The sequence below is a fragment of the Natator depressus genome, chromosome 10 (genome assembly GCF_965152275.1).
Source record: "Natator depressus isolate rNatDep1 chromosome 10, rNatDep2.hap1, whole genome shotgun sequence".
Taxonomy (NCBI): Eukaryota; Metazoa; Chordata; order Testudines; family Cheloniidae; genus Natator; species Natator depressus.
In genome coordinates, this window is record NC_134243.1 from 2,353,682 (window position 1) to 2,372,730 (window position 19,049).

Consider the following 19,049-nt stretch of genomic DNA (forward strand, 5'->3'; position numbering starts at 1 on the left):
AGACTGTGCCAAAGAAGAGCTGAGCCCTTGTATTTTTCAGCTGGAGATAAGGATGCTGATGGAACAAACGTAATTTTCAGTAATTCAGAGCGCTTGGAAGGTGAACGGTGTCATACTCACTCTCACGGGTGGCACCTGGGGTGGGAGGGTTCCTCTCTCTTTCTTGGCACTTTAAATCCCGACGTCATAGGCTAAGACAGAAAAAGTCAATGATTATAAGCAGATATCAGCCCCTGTCCCGCGAGCTATGCCAGGGGCGTCACTTCTCTCTGGTACAGAATTCAAGCACCCCTGAGATGACAAGGACAGTGAGAGCCAGCAGTGACGGGATTCGCCGGAGGGAGGGAAAAGGAAGGGAGCTGCTAGGAGGAAGGTTACTGCACCAGGAGGGAACTGCGGCGAGGACCTGCTGTCTGTCACGCTTGGCTGTGTGGCAGGTTAGTGGCTCCGCCAAGCAGATATTTTTGACCATCCATGGGCTACATGCTGCTGTACCGCCGTGGGTGCTCCAGTGTGTTCTGGGAGGCGCCCAGGGACTGGCAAGGCTGATCGGGGCCAAGTGAAGGCCGTCTAGGCCGCAAGGGAATGGAGTGGTTCTTTGGAGTCAAGGGGGACCTCTTTCCCCCACACACTCAGGCTCAGGATGTCAATGCTGCAGCCATGCAAGCAACACCGCCCAGAGCAGAAGGCGTGGGGTATCAGGCTGCAGAGAGGCAAACCCTGTGCTCTGGAGACTTGCCCCCGGATCATGCTCTGGAGTTAAAAAAATACTTCTTTAGAGACTTGTTTTTTGTTCCCTGGAAAAGAGAAACCAGGAGCAGCCAAGATCAAACATCCAGCTTCTTGCTAGCTCTAGGTGTGCTGCTCAGGGGAAACAGGGCTTTAACACGGGATGGAGAAGGGTCAGGGTGGGAATTCCATTCTCTTAGCGTTCAAATCTGAAACCAGACAGGCTTCCCTGTGAGACCTAGTGTAAAACCAAGGGCCTCCCAGGCAAAAATCAGAAAAATCTGCAACTGAACAGCCAAATTCAACAAACTGGCCAAGCACAGAGCCAAAGGAAGTGGTAAGAAAAGGCATGTAAATGGCCCCAGTGTAGATAAGGCCCTCCTGAGCTACTGAGGGATAGATGAAGCTTAGGCCTTGTCTACACTACAAAGTTTTGTCGACAAAACAGTGAATGTGGACACACTGTGATGCAGCAAAAATGCCCTGTTTGGTGACAAAATAAAACCACCCTGATGAGAGACATACGGCGTTTTGGGCAAAGTATTTGTTGACAAAGTGCCAGTGTAGACCCCATGCTTGATTTTATTGCTTTAATTGGCCTCCAGGAGGTGTCCCACAATGCCCATCATGACCTCTCTGGTCAGCAGTTTGAACTCCATTGCCCTACAGCCAGGGAAAACCCTCCTCCCCTCCCCCAAATCAGTACAGAAGAACAGGGTGTTGATGCACACTCAGATCTCACGGGAATCCTCCAGAGAGATCTCCAGGAAAGTTTCCTGGAGGTATTTGGCCATCCTCTGCTGAAGCTTCCTTGGCAGAGCTGCTTTGTTCCCTCTCCCATTGTAGGAAACTTTCCCGCGCCATTCGGCAATCACTTGTGCAGGAACCAAAGCAGCACACAGGCTAGCAGCATAGGGACCAGGGCGGAAGCCACAAGCGTGGAGTAGACGTACCCTTGCTTCCAAGCTTACCCTCAGCAGTGAGATGTCTGCTACAATGGTCCCTGCCTGTGGAAAAGTGTGGGAGAATTTCAGAATATTTTCCCGAGTTGGCTGGACCACAACCCTTGCAGAGCGCGTTTTTCCCCATGTAGAGTGCCCCCTCCCCAGCCAACACTCACCATGCTTTGGGTGTTCGCCGAGATGTGTGCTTGCCAAGGGTCAGCGAGAAAGGGATCGCTATGTTACCAGAGGTGTATTTTACTGAAGTGTTTCAGTGCTGTGTGTGATCTTAACAATCATGCTTCTGTGCATTGTTCCTTCTGCTTCAGCAGATGTGGCTTTGAGGAACACCCCACACACCTAAGCGTCTCCACCAGATAAGAGAGCGCCCAAGAGGAAGTGAAGACGACGTGTTCCGGGAGGTCCTGCACTCCTCCAAAGCAGAGAAAAGGGATCTCAAGGAGCGGAGGGAAGCCAAAAGGCAGGACAGAAAAGAAAATCAGGAGTTTAAGGATGCTACTGAGCGGATGCTTGAAGTCATGGAGGAGCAAATGCAGATGCTGACGTCCCTAATAAAGCTAGGGCAAGAAGCAAGGGGCTTAAATTGCAGCAGAGGTTTAGGTTGGACATTAGGAAAAACTTCCTGTCAGGCTGGCCAAGCACTGGAATAAATTGCCCAGGGAGGTGGTGGAATCTCCATCACTGGAGTTTTCTACGAGCAGGTTAGACAAACACCTAAAATGCGCCGTGATCTGCTTGGCCTTCCAAGACCTAGTGGCAGAAGATGTTGAGCTGGACTATGGGATAGATACCCTCAGTGCGCTGCTCACACTGTTGATGCTAGTGCGCCAAATGTGGACGTGCTCTGCTGACAGCGGGAGTGAGTGTGAACACGCAATACCGGTTTTTAGTGTAGCGCTTTTTGAGTGCCAATATAACTTTGGTCAACAAAATTCTGTAGTGTAGACAAGGCCTTAGAAAGGGGAATTTAGGCTGAAGACCAGGAGACACTCCCCAGGAGCCAAATGCGTCAGGCTGCAGAACAGTCTTCCCCAGGGAAACGGGGGGAAAACCGATTGCTTGGGACTTTTAAAACTGGGCTGGACAAAGCACTACAAAGTGTGCTGTAGGGAACACTCCTGCCCCGGTACCAGGCAGACAGGCTAAGCAATCTGCTAGGGCCTCCCATCTCTCCTCTCTACCTGACTCCAGGATTGACTCCGCCAAGCCCTGTATGTTTCTGTCTGTGGATTAGTGGCACTTGCTACACCTATTAATCTGGCACATGGAGGATTAACTGAGACCCGGGAAAACAACATTGGATATAATTAAAATATACATCCAGTTAATTACTGATAATGCTTCCCCTCTTTAATATTGGCCTCTAGCAAGGCTTTTGCTGAGAACAGCAAAACAAAACACTTTGTTTTTATTAGTTTTTTAAAAAGGAAAAGCCTCATCTATCTTAACATGACACCAAATCATTCCTGGGCCCAGCCCGCATTCACTAACAATATCTGTGCATTCACACACCCAGGAAATTCAATTATCTGGCAGAACATGTCCCAAAGGCGTTCAGATAATTGCAACCATAAGTACAAAATCTGCCACTAATTATTAAAGAAATACCAAATATGGAGACCAAATGATAGAAAAGTGGCATTACTGAGTATAAAAATCACTCTCACGTGCTGGAAGCAAGTAAATTTTCACAGGGGCACTTTTCATTATGATTCTAGAGTTAAAAAAAAAAGTACATCACAGAAGTTGGAGAGAAATGCTGGTACTGGAGAACTCCATTACCATGATTCGGAGTGTAGATTGAAAACCTCCAGGGGGCTCTGCAGAGGGAACGGAGGAAGAGCGGAGATGGGAACCCCTTTGCCAGACAGAGAATTGGGCCATGTGGAAAACACATGGTTTCCAGAGGAGAAAAAGACTGAAGTAGTGCAGAGAAATAAGCTCGCTTGAGATATGGGGTGGGTGTTGACTGAGGATCTCTGACCACTTGTAAGAGAAGCTGACGCTTGGAGGAGCTTATTTGGAATCAGTAGTTAGGGCACTGCAGGTTCTATTTGTGAAGCCCTTTGATAGCCTGGGATAATAGGTGCTTTGTGGAGCCAGGGCTATGGGCGTTCTTTATTAACCATTAGCGTCACATTTGCACTGTATTTTGTTTGCCAGGAGCAAATATTTTAAATGAAAATTTCCGGAAGTGATAGTTTCTTCTGGGGACCCTCTGTGCAAGGGGGATGTTTGGAAAGTGACTGAAACCTCCCACCCGCTAGTTATTTCTCCTATAAAATATATTAATAGTATAAAAATATTGCTCGGGCATGCAGGGGTGTAACCAGGAAGGCCAAAGCACAATTGGAGGTGCAGCTAGCAAGGGATGTGAAGGGGAACAAGAAGGGTTTCTACAGGTATGTTAGCAACAAAAATAAGGTCAGGGAAAGTATGGGCCCCTGACTGAATGGGGGAGGCAACTTCGTGACAGAGGATGTGGAAAAAGCTAATGTACTCAATGCTTTTTTTGCCTGTCTTCACAGACAAGGTCAGCTCCCAGACTGCTGCACTGGGCAGCACAGTCTGGGGAGGAGATGAGCAGCCCTCAGTGGTGAAAGAACAGGTTAAGGACTATTTAGAAAAGCTGGACATGCACAAGTCCATGGGTCCAGATCTAATGCATCTGAGGGTACTGAGGGAGCTGGCTGATGTGATTGCAGAGCCATTGGACATTATCTTTGAAAATTCGTGGTGATCAGGGGAGGTCCTGGACAATTGAAAAAAGACAAATATAGCGCCCATCTTTAAAAAAGGAAAGAAGGAGAATCCAGGGAATTACAGACCAGTCATCCTTGCCTCAGTCCCTGGAAAAATCATGGAGCAGGTCCTCAAGGAATCCATTTTGAAGGACTTGCAGGAGAGGAAGGTGATCAGGAACAGTCAACATGGATTCACCAAGGACAAGTCATGCCTGACCAACCTGATTGTCTTCTATGATGAGATAACTGGCTCTGTTGGTATGGGGAAAGCGGTGGACGTGATATACCTTGATTTTAGCAAAGCTTATGACACGGTCTCCCACAGTATTCTTGCCAGCAAGTTAAAGAAGTATGGGCTGGATGAATGGACTATAAGGTGGATAGAAAGCTGGCTAGATTGTCGGGCTCAACAGGTAGTGATTAACAGCTCGCTGTCTAGTTGGCAGCCGGTATCAAGTGGAGTGCCCCAGGATCAGTCCTCGGGCCGGTTTTGTTCAACATCTTCATTAATGATCATAGAATCATAGAATATCAGGGTTGGAAGGGACCTCAGCAGGTCATCTAGTCCACCCTCAGCAAGTTCATGGATGACACTAAGCTGGGGGGACAGGTAGATATGCTGGAGGATAGGGATAGGGTCCAGAATGACCTAGACAAATTGGAGGATTGGGCCAAAAGAAATCTGATGAGGTTCAACAAGGACAAGTGCAGAGTCCTGCACTTAGGACGGAAGAATCCCATGAACTGCTACAGGCTGGGGACCGACTGGCTAAGTGGCAGTTCTGCAGAAAAGGACCTGGGGATTACAGTGGACGAGAAGCTGAATATGAGTCAACAGTGTGCCCTTGTTGCCAAGAAGGCCAATGGCATATTGGGCTGCATTAGTAGGAGCGTTGCCAGCAGATGAAGGGAAGTGATTATTCCCCTCTATTTGGCACTGGTGAGGCCACATCTGGAGTACTGTGTCCAGTTTTGGGCCCCCCATGACAGAAAGGATGTGGACAAATTGAAGCAAGTCCAGTGGAGGGCAATGAAAATGATTCCGGGGCTGGGGCACATGACTTATTAGGAGAGGCTGAGGGAACTGGGCTTGTTTAGTCTGCGGAAGAGAAGAGTGAGGGGGGATTTGATAGCAGCCTTCAACTCTGAAGGGGGGTTCCAAAGGGGATGGAACTTGGCTGTTCTCAGTGGTGGCAGATGACAGAACAAGGAATAATGGTCTCAGGTTGCAGTGGGGGAGGTCTAGGTTGGATATTAGGAAAAACTATTTCACTAGGACGGTGCTGAAGCACTGGAATGGGTTACCTAGGGAGGTGGTGGAATCTCCATGCTTAGAGGTTTTTAAGGTCAAGCTTGACAAAGCCCTGGCTGGGATGATTTAGTTGGGGTTGGCCCTGCTTTGAGCAGGGGGTTGGACTAGATGACCTCCTGAGGTCCCTTCCAACCCTAATCTTCTATGATTCTCCTTCCTCCCTAATTACCTTTTGAACAATGCAGAGTAAGGCAGAGATGAGCACTGAGTTTGTGGTGCTTGCGCTGACATCTTGGATACTTACCCTGCAATAAAAGCAATTACACTGAATATAGGTCACAAGTGATTTGTGTTGAATATTCAAGCAACTTGAAACAGTAAATAGTCATGTACAAAATGGATAGTTTGTCCTAAACCCTCTGTTTAATCACTGCAGATTTCCCTCCAACACACCAGGCAGCAATTGCAGGGCTGTGTACAAGACATGTGTTAGACAACATCAAAACACACACCAGTGCTCCAACATATCCAAAGCTAAAGAGCAATTTTGCCCAAATGGGAGCGTATTGCTTAGTCAGAAATAACAAGTGCTCAGCAAACCCTTTAATTCCACTGAGTTGCTTTTAACATAAAGCCTGTTCCATCAACCCCATTCAGGGCTAGAGGGCCCAATTCTGAAAAGCCCTGAGTCTATCCCTGCGCCTTCGCTCTCTTTGAGACCAAGGGGAGTTGATGATTCCCCCACACCTTTTGGATCAGGCTCACGGTTTGTATGAGCCCTAACTCCGCTTTCTTTGAGTTTTCTCTTGGGATGCTAGTTCCCCTGAAGTTTGAGTTAAGACAGCTGCGAAGATTTGCAGATAAAATGAAATGCTTCCAGTTAGCTCTCTTGTTTACACTTTGGAAAAAGATATATTCCTAATGAGCTATTTGTCATAGGATCCTCAGAGCTTCAAAGCAGATGAAAATCCTAGCTTAGTAAGTAGTGGGTTTTTCCCCCAATCAAGGCAGAATGCAGAACAAAGTCTCTTAATAGTGAAATTAAATGCTTTTTAAGATAGTCAAAAACTTCAGATGTATACACTTGAAATTCAGAAATAACTACAGTTTAAGACAAAACACTGAATAACTCCATTCTTCCTTTATTTGCCTACCAACTCCTCAGTTCAAGCTTCTAGCTGAAGTAATCTGAGTCTAAACACCCAGAAGGTGTAAGAAATGCAAGTGTCTGCTCTGCTGTAGGTGTCAGACCTGTGCTGCTAATTGTTACAGGCTAAGCAAGGGGTCCTGCAATTGTCAGGTAAGCAGCGTTTCAGCTCACCTTGAAATTCACCACCTCTGCCAGCTCAGCAGACAGATGGGATGAAACGAGCAGTGCAGTTCTTCAAATATCCCATTACAAATGGTAATACAAAGTCTCACAGTGGGCTGGAAATCCAAGACAGCTGGGCCAATGGAGAAGCGTGAGACATCTGTTTAAAATGTGGATTTCTCACCCAGTGTTCAGGGCAATCGATTAAATTCCATGGCATTTTGAAGGGCTGAGTCTGATCTTCAAAGTGATCCTGAGCTTTAGTTAATCCCAAACACTGTGGTGAACATATTGGGCTTTAAGCAGCCGCTAAGAATTTTTTTTAGAAGCAAAAACTGGACTACCCTAGAAAAACCCATAAACGCTGTGATTAATGCAAGTGATCTAGTCGAGCTAGGAAGTGTCCTTCTGTCACTAAACTGCAGACAACCTCTTTGCCTCCTCATCCTAGCCTCAGAGGTGGCTGCGTTTCAAACAGTCGCAGTGATTCCTGTGTACGTGTCTGAGCTTGTACAGGGCTTTGGGGTGGCAGGCACTGTAAGAATGACGGGTGAGATACATATCCTGATGGTCATTTTCGTGTTCTCCCCCCAAAGGGCTGTAATTATGGATATTATTGAGCATCACATCACAAAATGCAGCAGGGCATAGACTTTCCAGTCCCTGCGCAACACACTCGGGGACCTTGTGAATGTTTCCTACTATTTTCCATCTCCAGCTCAGGGGATTACACGCTAAATGTTCTAACTGCAAAGCCAGGCCTTCAGAACTGGGAGCTTCTCATGAGGTCACCCGCCGCCATGTTTGTTGTGCAGAGGATGTCAAAAAACCACTGAATGGCAGCCGTCTGGCTTGAAAGACGATGGTGTAAACGCCAAAGCTACTGCGGGTCGTCCTGCAGCATCGCGAGTGGCTAAAAAGTCCAGTTCTCGAATCACAGCCCTTGCCACAAACAGCACAGGGGTAAAGTGCCAGAAGACAGGCCAGAACATTTCTAGCACTTGGGGCCTGCTGTGCTTTCCCCTTCCCTCTCTCCACTGCCTCTCTTCAGCCTCTTTGACTCCCTGGCACAGCACAGCCCTCTCGCGTAGCCTGTTGCTAGCTACTTCCAGCCAGCTTGTGAAGCCGATGCTGAACGGTCTCAAGTCCCTCTCGCAAATGTCCTGGAACCAGAGCCTAAGTCGGCCTTGGGGCATCTGCCAGTTCCCCATAGAGTACGTCCTTTGGATACGTCCATCATCCACGCAGTGCAGACGACAAAGCCATCGGGGATGTCTGTGTTTGAGAACAGTGATTAGACTTGGTAATTGTGTGTTCTCTAATATTTCAGTCTCAGGAACTTTGCTTTCTTGCTTGATGTTTAGAATATAGCGAAGAGAGCATGTGCGCCTGGTCAGCTGGACAAACGCGGTGGCTGCCTTTCCGATGTGAGAATTAAGCTTGTCATCTAGGTATGTTATCTGATACAGTCAATCCTAGACAGCAGAACGTGGGCACAACTTCTTGCATGGTGCTAGCCAATAAATCTTCTGGTGCAGTCAACACACCTTGTGCCATAATCACAGTCTTCTTTAGATTGATGGCTAATCTGAATTCATCGCAAACTCATGCAAAGTTGCTGCAGCCCCTCTTCACTGTATGCAACGAGCAATGCATTGTCAGCAAAAAGAAATAGCTCTATCAGCAGGTGATTGACTTTGCTTTTTGCAGTTGGACTTGCAGCGTAGAAGAGATTTCCATCTGATGGAGACGTACATCCTTGGTGCTAGATGAGAACAACATACCGGGGAGTGTTGGTGCCAGAACACATTCCCTGTCTGACACTACTGTGGATTTCAAAGCTGTTAGATTGATCACCTCATACTGGACTGTAGCCTTCATGCCATCATGGAAAAACTGAATCACTCTGAGGAGCACTGAGGGACAACCAATCCTCTCTAGCAATTGTAAAAGACCCTTTCTGCTCACCAGGTCAGAAGTCTTTGTAAGATCGATGAAGGCCACGTAGAGAGATTTTCCCTGTTCTTGACATTTTTCTTGCAGTTGCTTTAGTGTAAAGACCACATCAATAGTTGATCTACCAGTGCAGAAGCCACACTGACTCTCTGGATATAGACGTTCAGCGAGAACTTGCAGTCTTTTGAGAATGACCACGTGAATGTCTTACCAACAAGAGGAGAGAGATTCCCCTGTAGTTGTTGCAATCACTCTGATCTCTGACAGCCCCCCCAGGACTCCTGACCCATCCAACCCCCCCTGTTTCCTGACAGCCCCCCTGGGACTCCTGCCCCAACCACCACCCCGTGCTCCCTGTCCCCTGACCACCCCTGGGTCCCCCATCCCTGACTGCCCCCCTGGGACCTCTGCCCAATCCAACCCCCCTGTTCCCTGCCCTCTGACTGCCCCAACCCCTATCCACCCCCCTGCCCACTCCCCCAACTCCCCAGCCCTCTGTCCAACCCCCCCGATCCCTGCCCCCTGACCGCGCTGCCTGGCGCACCGGTGGCTGGTGGCACTACAGGCCGCGGCTCTGCAACTGCGCTGCCCGGCCACCCAGAGCATTGCGCTGGCAGCGCGGCGAGGTAAGGCTGCGGGGAAGGGGAAACGGTGGGGGAGGGGCCGGGGGTGAGCCTCCTGGGCCAGGAGCTCAGGGGATGGGCAGGAGGGTCCTGCGGGCCAGATATGGCCAGTGGGCCGTAGTTTGCCCACCTCTGATTTAGCAGGTAGGTGCCATAAGAAGTATCCCGCCCATGTGCAATCTGACAAGAAACTCATGAGACCCAGATTCTAGAAGCTTTCCTGGGCAGAAAGAAAGGCCAGTTAGTCCAGGCTGGGTGGATCTTATGCTTGGAGTGGGAGTGAAGTACCTGTTCCTTTGGTGTGTGCACTGATGGGCTGAGCACTGACCTGAGCCTGAAGGTTCGGCTTTCCCTCCCCAGAAGGCAGTAGCAGGTCAGGATGCTGCAGCTACCAAGACATGGTTATGTCCAATTCTCAGGACAGTTTGGTGGTTGTGGGGAGGGAGCGGGAAACCTACATGAGGATTTGAAATAAGGACATGGCTGCTGTCTATAATTCAATGCAACCACCAGCTGGTGTAGCGGTCTACAATTCAACACAGCTGCCGGTTGGTGTGGCTGTCTGTGATTATGGGCTGGTTCTTTCGGAAGTTTTCTTTGTTGTCACTGTTCTTCCTAGTGCAAATGCAAATTTTTCTTCCCTATGTTTGTAGATAGACTTTGTAAATAACCCTAACCCTTGTATTGCTACTTCCTTACCGGGCAGAGGCTTCTTTGTTGTTATGAATAATAAGAAAACGAACCAGGGTAATGCCATATTGGAGGGGGCTCCAGCAGAGACCCTCAGCTCTGCTAAACTTAAAGACAACGAGAAAAGACTAATTTGGTGACAGTGAAAACCTCTTATTTTATCCTCTCTATTGAGTGCCCTGCCCTCCTGTCTGATCTGATGACGAGTCACCATCCATCCAGCATCTCTTCTCGAATCCTGCAACCATACAGTTCGTCCTCCAATCACATCACTCGAAGGGAAGAGCAGAAATAAAAAATACAAGGTACGCAAAGCCAACAGAATGAGATTGGTGAAGGGTTTGGAAGGAAGCCCATGTTTGGAGGTTCCTAAAGGGAAAGCAGCTTTGCTGTGACAGCATTTTGGCAAAAAATGTATGATTTAAATATAACAGTTTCTTCAGTCAAAGCAAATAATTATTAATGAAAATCCAAGTAAAAATAGGAACTTTCCAAATATAGACTCGGAAGCATCTGAATATTTGGATAAGTGACATTGAGTGTAAAGAGTGCTGTCCAAACTGTAAAGGTGGAAAATTAGGTGTGCAGAGTACACAGCCAGAGGCCAGTAAAAAGGTGCCTAGATTTTAATTTGGGCTGAATATTTTTAGGGGCAGTGACAGCATTTGTAGCTCTTCAGCTAAGAAAACAGATAGGTCAGGGTGTTCGTGGATTGCGAGCAGGCAGGGCCAGCTAGGAATTCTCCTCCTGCATCACACAACTGCCTAGGTTCACTGGGGGCATTTTGCCTTCGTTGGAAGCAGATATTAGTAACTTCTGGAGCCAGGCTGCCCGGAGCTGTGACCTGATGGAGAAGCTCCTATGTTCCTGAAGGAGAAAGGCAGAACGGCCTCGTGGATGAGCTAGGACACTGACAGCAGGGGTTCTGGGTTGTAGATCTGGATTTGACACAGAAATCACGGTGTGACCTGGGGTAAGTCAATCTCCCTGAACCTCAGTTTTCTTATCTGTAAATTAAAGCTAAAGTTCAGGTCAGAATAAGGCCCCTGCTCCTGGACCCGTGTGATTACATCACAAATTCTGCTTTCATTTAGCTTCTATCCCTCATGGTTGAGAAGAAAAGCTCAGAAAGGTTACCCAAGCAGAACAGACACAGGGACGCCTGCCTGGGTCTGCAGAGAGCCTGAAACAATAGCTCAGAGAAGGGAAACTGCCCCATGCATTGCAATGGTGGTTAACTCCAAGACTCGCTGCTCTGGCCCTGCCACTTAACCTCAACCCAGCAGCAGATTGTGTGTGTGGCAGAATGGAGAGAGTGCAGCGGGCCCAAACCATCTACCCACCTCTTTTATGGTATGCCTAAGGCCCCAGAGCACCTTAATCCAGCCCTGCTAACGACAGCTGCCTGTCGGACAGGAGCTGTGAGGCATACCTGGGGCTTGCAGAGAGCTGTGAGATGCTCAGGTGGGATGAGCTATCAAGGAATATCAGAGCCTGTTCCCTTCCCTTTAGATGTAGCTGGAAGGAGCGAACTGTAAAGCTCATTGCGAGAGCAGAGGGCAAGCCGTGGATAAAGGACAGGTCCACGCAGGACTGTGCGTGTCTACTGCTAGGACAGTGCTGCAAGTTGTTCTCCAGAACGGACAAGCATCTGTACCAAAAGCATTATTCCCCGGCCACAAATCCAGAGCGCGGCTTCGTGGCCCTGCAACATGCACGAAACCAACTGCACCACCGAGGTGAAGGCCCCCGCCGGGCGTTAGTGGGAAGGGAGCGTATGAGAACGCAGGGAGAGCCATCCGTGTGTGCCAGATAGGACAGCAGAAAGGGGTCACGAACAGCCAGGCAGGGAGCGGGATAGGTGCTTAGCAAAGCACATCAGGGTGTCACTGGCCCGGGTGCAGCTCTCAGGGGATGCGCTGTACGAATGTCAGGGCCCCGGGGAAGAGTCATTGCTCCATCTCTGACCGCCGGCGTCAATACAGTGCGGCTGAAAAGTGCCGAGTGCGGTAAAGCAACAAGCAGCTCGTTTAAAAGGCAAGTCGCCCCTTTCACTCTGTGCGTGCGGAAAATGCCCTGGCTCCAGTGAAATACTGCGTCACTTTTGACCCTGAAATGTCTCTCTCCTCGCACATGTCCCCTGCCAGGGGGCCACGGAACCTGTCTCCAGGGCTTTGCCAGCTTTTCTCCTTCCCTAGCCCACACTTCCACTGAAATCCATACTCACGCCAAAATCGGTTCCCCTCCCTTCCATTAGGGGCTATTGGGCTTGCCAGGTTTCTGCTCTTCACACTCAGTCGGGTCCAGCCTGTTCTCTTGCTCCAGGAACCGAGACCTGGCCACCCCCACCCCAGCCCCCATCTCCTCTCAGAGCTGTCACTGTCCTGACGCCTGCCTCTCAGGGGTGGCCAAAGCCTGGCTGCTAAAGGCAGCTGGTTTCCCCATGGCACGCCTCCCCCCCTGCACCTTCCACGGGTCTCTGTGTGCTGCAGTGTCAGATTCAAGAGCCTCTTCCTCACCCACCCAGCTGCTAATGTTGGACACACCCAGCAGAGACATACATGGGCACTGGGCGGTGATGGTATAGGGCCATCTTGCTCCTCCCCGGTAGCTTGGGCAGGGAGCCCCAGGGTACAGGGAGGGGAGTGCGTGTCTCACTGGGGGCCCCCAAACACACCACAGGAGAGGAGCGGGAATGCCTCGCCCCCCACTCCCCGCTGTAACCCTGGGCTGTGCCAGTGTGCTCTGGCTGCTGGCTGCTCTTGCCTGAAGCCGGGCACTCCTCCCTCAATGCTTCTTATCCCTCTTCCCATCATAACACAGGGGAGAAAACGGAGGAGCGATCCCCAGGGAGGAGAGCGTGGATTGTAGGTAGGAGCAATTTCCTTCATCTTCTTCCCCTGCTACCCGAATTCCAGCCTCCCCCCCTCCCAAAAATCAGTTTGGCTCCTTAAACCACCACCAATTAGCTGCCCCCGAACACTAATTCTGTCCCCCCAGCAAGACCCCTCTATTGCATACACAGGGCCCCCAATTAATTCTACAACATCCCCCCCACAGCCCTCAATTCATTCAATGACACCCCCATGGCCCCACCAGTAATTCTATCACAACCCACCCCATCAATAAAGTCTGCTCTGCTCCAAACACCCCAATTACACAAACCCCACCAGGGCCTTCAAATAACGCCGCTCTCCTCCTGCATACACAGCCCCCCAATGAATTCTACAATGCCCACAAGCACCCCCCTAAGGAATCCTGCCCCTGCCCCCCACAGCTGTTGGCAGGTGTGTGCCAGCTGCTGTCCCTCCTGGCCCCTGCCCCACATCAGCAGTTCTGCTCTGAGGCGGGGGGCAGCAGATGCTGGGGGACCAGGCTGTCCCTCACCACAAACAACAGCTCTGGTTGGCTGCCTTCTCCAAGAGGTGGGATAATGGGGAAGGCAGCCAATCATAGGAGGATTAACTTGTATACTGGGGTTTTCCCCATAGACTTGTAAGGTCCATGAGGCCTGATGCAACACAGCCCCCACCTAGCACTCTGCTCCCTTCTTCCCCTTCTAGGACCTTCCCCCGGGCCTGCTCCATTTGTCTCTTCCCCCCTAGGCCTCATGCCCCCTAGCACCCTACCATCATGCCTGGAACAGTCTCCCAGTTCTCCACCAAGTCCCACCTTTCCTCCCTCCTGTCTGCTCCCACTCAGCGCATCTCCAGAATCCGGTGTTGCCCCACTGATCCGGAACTCCCTCCTGCTCCCCAGCAGCCATGCTGTTCTCGGAATCCCACCTGGAAGCTCTCCCCTCTTCCTCACAGCCAGCTGATGCCTGCCGGGAAGCATCACCTTGTACTGTGCATGAGGCACCCTCCACAGAAACGGCTGCTTTAGAAGCAGAAATAATTTGCCACAGTCTTTGGGCAGCACTTGGGTTACGATAACTCTGGAGCCTACAACATCCTGCACAAGGGGCTCCCGGTGCTTCAATTCCTTTCCCTCAGGAAACTAAACTAAGCCCAGCTCAGACGACGTCCAGAGATAGTGAGCACACCCCAGCTTGGGAGAAGCAGCAGAATCCTGGAGTTTGTCAGTCGGGGTAACAAACGCCCCTTGCTCACAAACTGCAGTTAGCTGCAGTGGGATCCCAGGGAAAATGGCAGCTGAGACCTGACCACTGATCACAAATAATTTGGGCTATTCAATATCTCAATCAGTCTTTGCAGGAAATCTTCGAGACGTCTCCCCTGTGGATAGCTATATCTGTGCAGCTGCTGTTTCACCATTTGTTTCCACTGCATAACTTTGAGCCTTGCTTCACGTGAACTCTCCAATTATCCTGCACCTCCCAGCTAGTCAGCAATTCACTCGAAGTCAGCCTGGATTAGGAGGAGCACAGAGACCAAAGGCTTTGGAAATGGATTTTCTAGACTGAATTGTTAAAGGAATGCACTGTTACCTGCTGACAGCCCGAAAGTTCTGTCATTCCTAGCAACTGAGTCCGGCAGTGTTAATGAACGCTGGATTGAGTTCTACCTCCACGACAACCAAGGAAGAGTTAAGGGAAGGGGAATTATACGTTTCCTTTCTGCTTGTTACTCTCAAAGCCTATATGAAAGTATTAAAACGTGAAACTAAACTAGCAAACTATTCTTTACATGACTTATTGCCAGGACAGCAGTGTACAAAAGTACGTTTGTAGCTACTGGCAAGATGTGTCACCCGTACACTGTGAATTACACTGCAAGCACCGAAATACTCTCAAATACGCAAATATATGAAGCTATGTCATTAAGCACAGCAATAGATGCCATGGGCAGGTGCTGGCATTTTAACAAACACCAAGCAGAGCACCAAGAATCTCTGGAGCTCTAAAATCCAAATGAAAAACAGCGAGCAATTAATGTTTCTTGTGGTTTTCAGAAGTGGTTGGAATTCCTTGATCCCACAAGCATGGGGCTGCAACCAAGGAGTTAACTGGGAGACACATTTTCAAAATTTTTCCCCCTGAACATTTCCATTTTCCTGGATGTATTTTAAATTGCATCTCGGCTGAAAACAGCTGAGAGAGACTCAAAATACACTATGAGAAATTTCAGACACATCTGAAGACCGACTTATATATCTCCTGTCTTCAGCCAGATCCTCAGTGCTGTGAGAGACTACAAACAAAACCAGAGAGAACATCTCTAGGAACGTGCAAAACCAGGAGGCACACACTAAAGAGAGGGATTTATTTAGAATAAAATGTATCCCTGCAAACACTGTGGTTTCCAATGTATCCTCATTTCCAGGAGTGTTTTCATTTGCAGCCCAGCGTGTGTTGTTCTCTCAGTCTTTTGTCTGAAGGGCTCTCTCCTTCCATCAGCATAACAACAAAATAAAAAATCAAGCTCTCTAGCAGGATGTCCTAAAGCAGCCCAGGCACTCTGGGGAGATGCCAAGGTGCTTACTGAGAGGCACTTGCCCTCCGTTGTGAAGCTAAAAGCTTTCAGTGCAGAACTACAGCATCCTAACTCGGTTAGCCTCTGCTTTGGTTCCCCGTTTGCAGGCTGCTGGCTTGAAAACCAAAAACATCAGATACATTTGAAAACACCTTTATTATCTTCCTGTGAAAATATCGAGATGTGTCTGCCCTGATCACAGGGTGAAAAAAACGCCCGATCAATAAAAATGCCCCGATGCAGACAGGGCTGCACAAATAACGCCAAACTTAGTTACCGCAGCACCTTTCAGACACATCTAACATGGCACCTCTGCTCCTAAAACCACAAACTGTTAAGGGCAGAGGCTGAATTCTAAGCAAACCCCAGACTCCTGAAAGGGAATACGCCTCCTGCACACATATCCACGCCTGACTGTACAACCGGGAGTGCCGCAATACAAAGGAAGAACGCACACAGTTCTCGCATGGCCTTCCCTTTACCAATCAACAATCAGCAAGCATGACAAATAATTGTTTGCAGCTGTCATTAGCTGAAAACAAGGCAAATCTGCATATACTTAATCTTAATTAGGCAGACTTGGCAAGGAGCCCTCGCTCATTGCTACCAAACAACCATTCCACTCACAAAAGGGCGACAAAAGCCTGGACACACACACACACAAAATGTTGATGGAAAAACAAACTGCCTGCAAATGACTAATCCTGCTCCAGCCCCCTGCCCCCCCCCAAATAAGGGAGGTTATCAAAAGGGAAAGAACCCGTGCCAGAAAAGATGCCCAAGTGTTGTCTGGAGCTCCTGCTTTCTGCCTCACTGTCCTTTTGTGCTGCATCTCAGCACCACTGCTCACTCTCAAAGCCTGGCCCAGATGCAATGCGCAAGAGCGGAGTTGATATAAATTCAAGCAGAGAAATTTTGCCACCGAATGCATCATTACTAATTATTCAACTCTCGTTTACCTCTCAAATGAGCAGGCATTGATCGACTTCACAGAGGCATTTCCATTCAAAGACGAAGAGAGGAATTTTGGAGGAAGAAAAAGGGAATATGAAACTGAGGACAAACTGGGTCTGTCACAGCAGCCCTGGCCCTGGGAGCTGTGCTGGATTATGACTTAGAATTTATGAGAGAACTCCTTGCTGCAGGAGGGAAGAAAACCAGGTCACAGACTCCGCAGCAAATGCTCTGCAACTACACACTGCAAAATACATTCAGCCCATTGTGACTGGCAGTGACGTCAGCAGACTCACAGCGGAAATTTGCACCAAGCCAGGGCAGATTCTACTCAACATTTTCCCCCCCTAAAAAAACCAAACCAACCCAAATATTGGTGAGAACCCCATTTTCCAAGTTGTGCTTTCCCACTCCTTCAAAACTCTCCCCTCGTCCATCCATGCCTGGCGCTGCCCAGAGAGACGTTATGTAGTTGTTGTACAGACTATGAATAAAAGCTGTGATGGCTTTGGAAGGCTGCCACTTCTCTACCCACTGCAGAGCTGGGACTGTCTACAAGGGCTGCTCAGTTCACACAGCATCTGTACTCTTGGCACGCTGGCATCTTTATTCCCCCACACGCCCCCACCTCGGCTCAGACGGTGCCGATTCACACATTTCATGCGAACACGCCGAACAATTGAGACACATGCCAGGGGAAAAAATTGCTTTAAAGAAGCTGCACAAACACACACGCAAAAATCAAGCCCCAAATCGATGGAACATGCTTTACCTGGAAGCTTGCAGCCTGAAGAATGGAGGGAGGCATCTGACATCGAGAGCCTTTCGCATCCCAGTACACACCACAGACTCAAGGAAGGAGAAACTTATCATGGCGGAAGGAAGCGAACAGTTGAGGCAAATTTAAAAGGTCGGCGCACAGTGGCTGAGTAAAAAAAACCGTAGTGTTGGACTGAAAACATGACACCATTTTTCTTACTAAAAGAAATATTGCAATGATCCAAAAACTTTTTCCACGAGCAGCACTTAAGGAAAAACTATTTGAAATAAATACAAACAAAATCGGAATGAACCTGGAAGATGTCGCCACAGCCAGCAGAGAGAACTGGAAAGGTATTTTGTAGCTGCGGCCAAACAGAAATAACTAATATTATTCAGAATGGTCGAGAGCCACGCAGGGAGATTTTTGCAGGTGGAGTGGCAGGATTACAAATCTTTAGAAATTCGGGTTTTAAAGTTTGTTTTTCTAAACCTAGGCCGGTGAAAAGAAGCTGCCGAGAGTTCATTCAAAGGCAAAGTGTTTGGGGTGTGTTTGGTGTTTAGGCAGAAAAAATTACAATCGATATGATTAAACCTTCTAGGAAGGAAGCCGTCTGGCGTCCAGAGAACTGAATGCAATGTAGATGTGCTAGCAGTGCTAGGTTTTTTGGTCAAACATTTAGCCAAAAATCACTTAATTTTGTACAAACTAAGCCTGTTATTTTATGAACTTGCGTGAAAATAGACAAATGGCTTTTTAAAGTGAAAAAATAACTGAGTTAGCTTTTGAGATGCTTAACTTTATGATTGAACGATCTCTAGCATAGTCTACATGGAGGGCATTAAACTAAGGCTAGGATTAGTGCAATATTTCCATTTTAACTGAAATTGACTTCACGATTGTACACCCGGGAAGCTAAATGAAAGAAATTTTATCCAAGCAAACTCCCATAAATACTTTCTTTCAGGAAATACCAGGATAACATCTCAACACATAACCCCCCTAGATTTTTTATTTAGATCTGGACAGATAGGATATATGTGCATATTGCAGATAGATGGGGGGGGGGAATCATAACGAACAGCTTTAGTTCAGCAACAAGCACAGATATTTGAATGTTTAAAGCAGAAATATCCCAGACGGTTTAAATAACAGTGTAATTAATGTACTCAAATCAAACTGTGTGAAAAACTTAAAAGTGACAGATAACAAGAAGTCCCCGGATTCTGCTAACGTTCCTTTCCCTGTTTAGCATCTGCTGAAGGAGAAACGCATCTGCATCTCTTTAAAGCGTTAAATGCATTTCAGGAAACATGACGGCTTTATTTTTTATTCTGCCCTCACATGTGTAATATAGTTTTCAGATAGAAAGGGCAGACGCAGATAAATACACATCTCAGCTATAGGAGCATATTGTATTGATTGCAGCTACCCAGCCCAAACTGGAGATACAACAGACTGTAAACAGAGAGATAAGAAAGTGGTGTTATCTGCAGAAAATACTTTCCTGTCAGATTATATTTACACATAATTTGAGCCGCACTCACTGGGGAGTTTGGTTTGGACAATAAAAACAGACACAATAAAAATGTGAGATTCGTAATCAGCAGCACGACGTGCATCCCTACCGAA

The 19,049-nt window shown here is 48.3% G+C and overlaps 1 protein-coding gene across 4 annotated transcripts in view; it reads right to left on the reverse strand.

Annotated features, from left to right (window-relative positions):
• Positions 1 to 17,509, reverse strand: part of TNRC6A (trinucleotide repeat containing adaptor 6A) — a 187,260-nt gene extending 169,751 nt beyond the window's left edge. The window contains exons 1-2 of one of the 4 annotated variants that reach the window (XM_074964952.1): positions 17,430 to 17,509; positions 121 to 191 (exon numbers count right to left, since the gene is read on the reverse strand). Coding sequence is in view for 2 of the 4 variants with exons in the window: in XM_074964955.1 (XP_074821056.1) it covers positions 17,430 to 17,465 (36 nt within the window). In the remaining 2 variants the exon portion in view is untranslated. Of the gene's footprint in view, positions 1 to 120; positions 192 to 16,662; positions 16,817 to 17,429 lie in introns of those variants that run through there. The other 3 variants (XM_074964953.1, XM_074964955.1, XM_074964951.1) reach the window with 3 other exon arrangements.
• Positions 17,510 to 19,049: the final 1,540 nt, after the last annotated feature.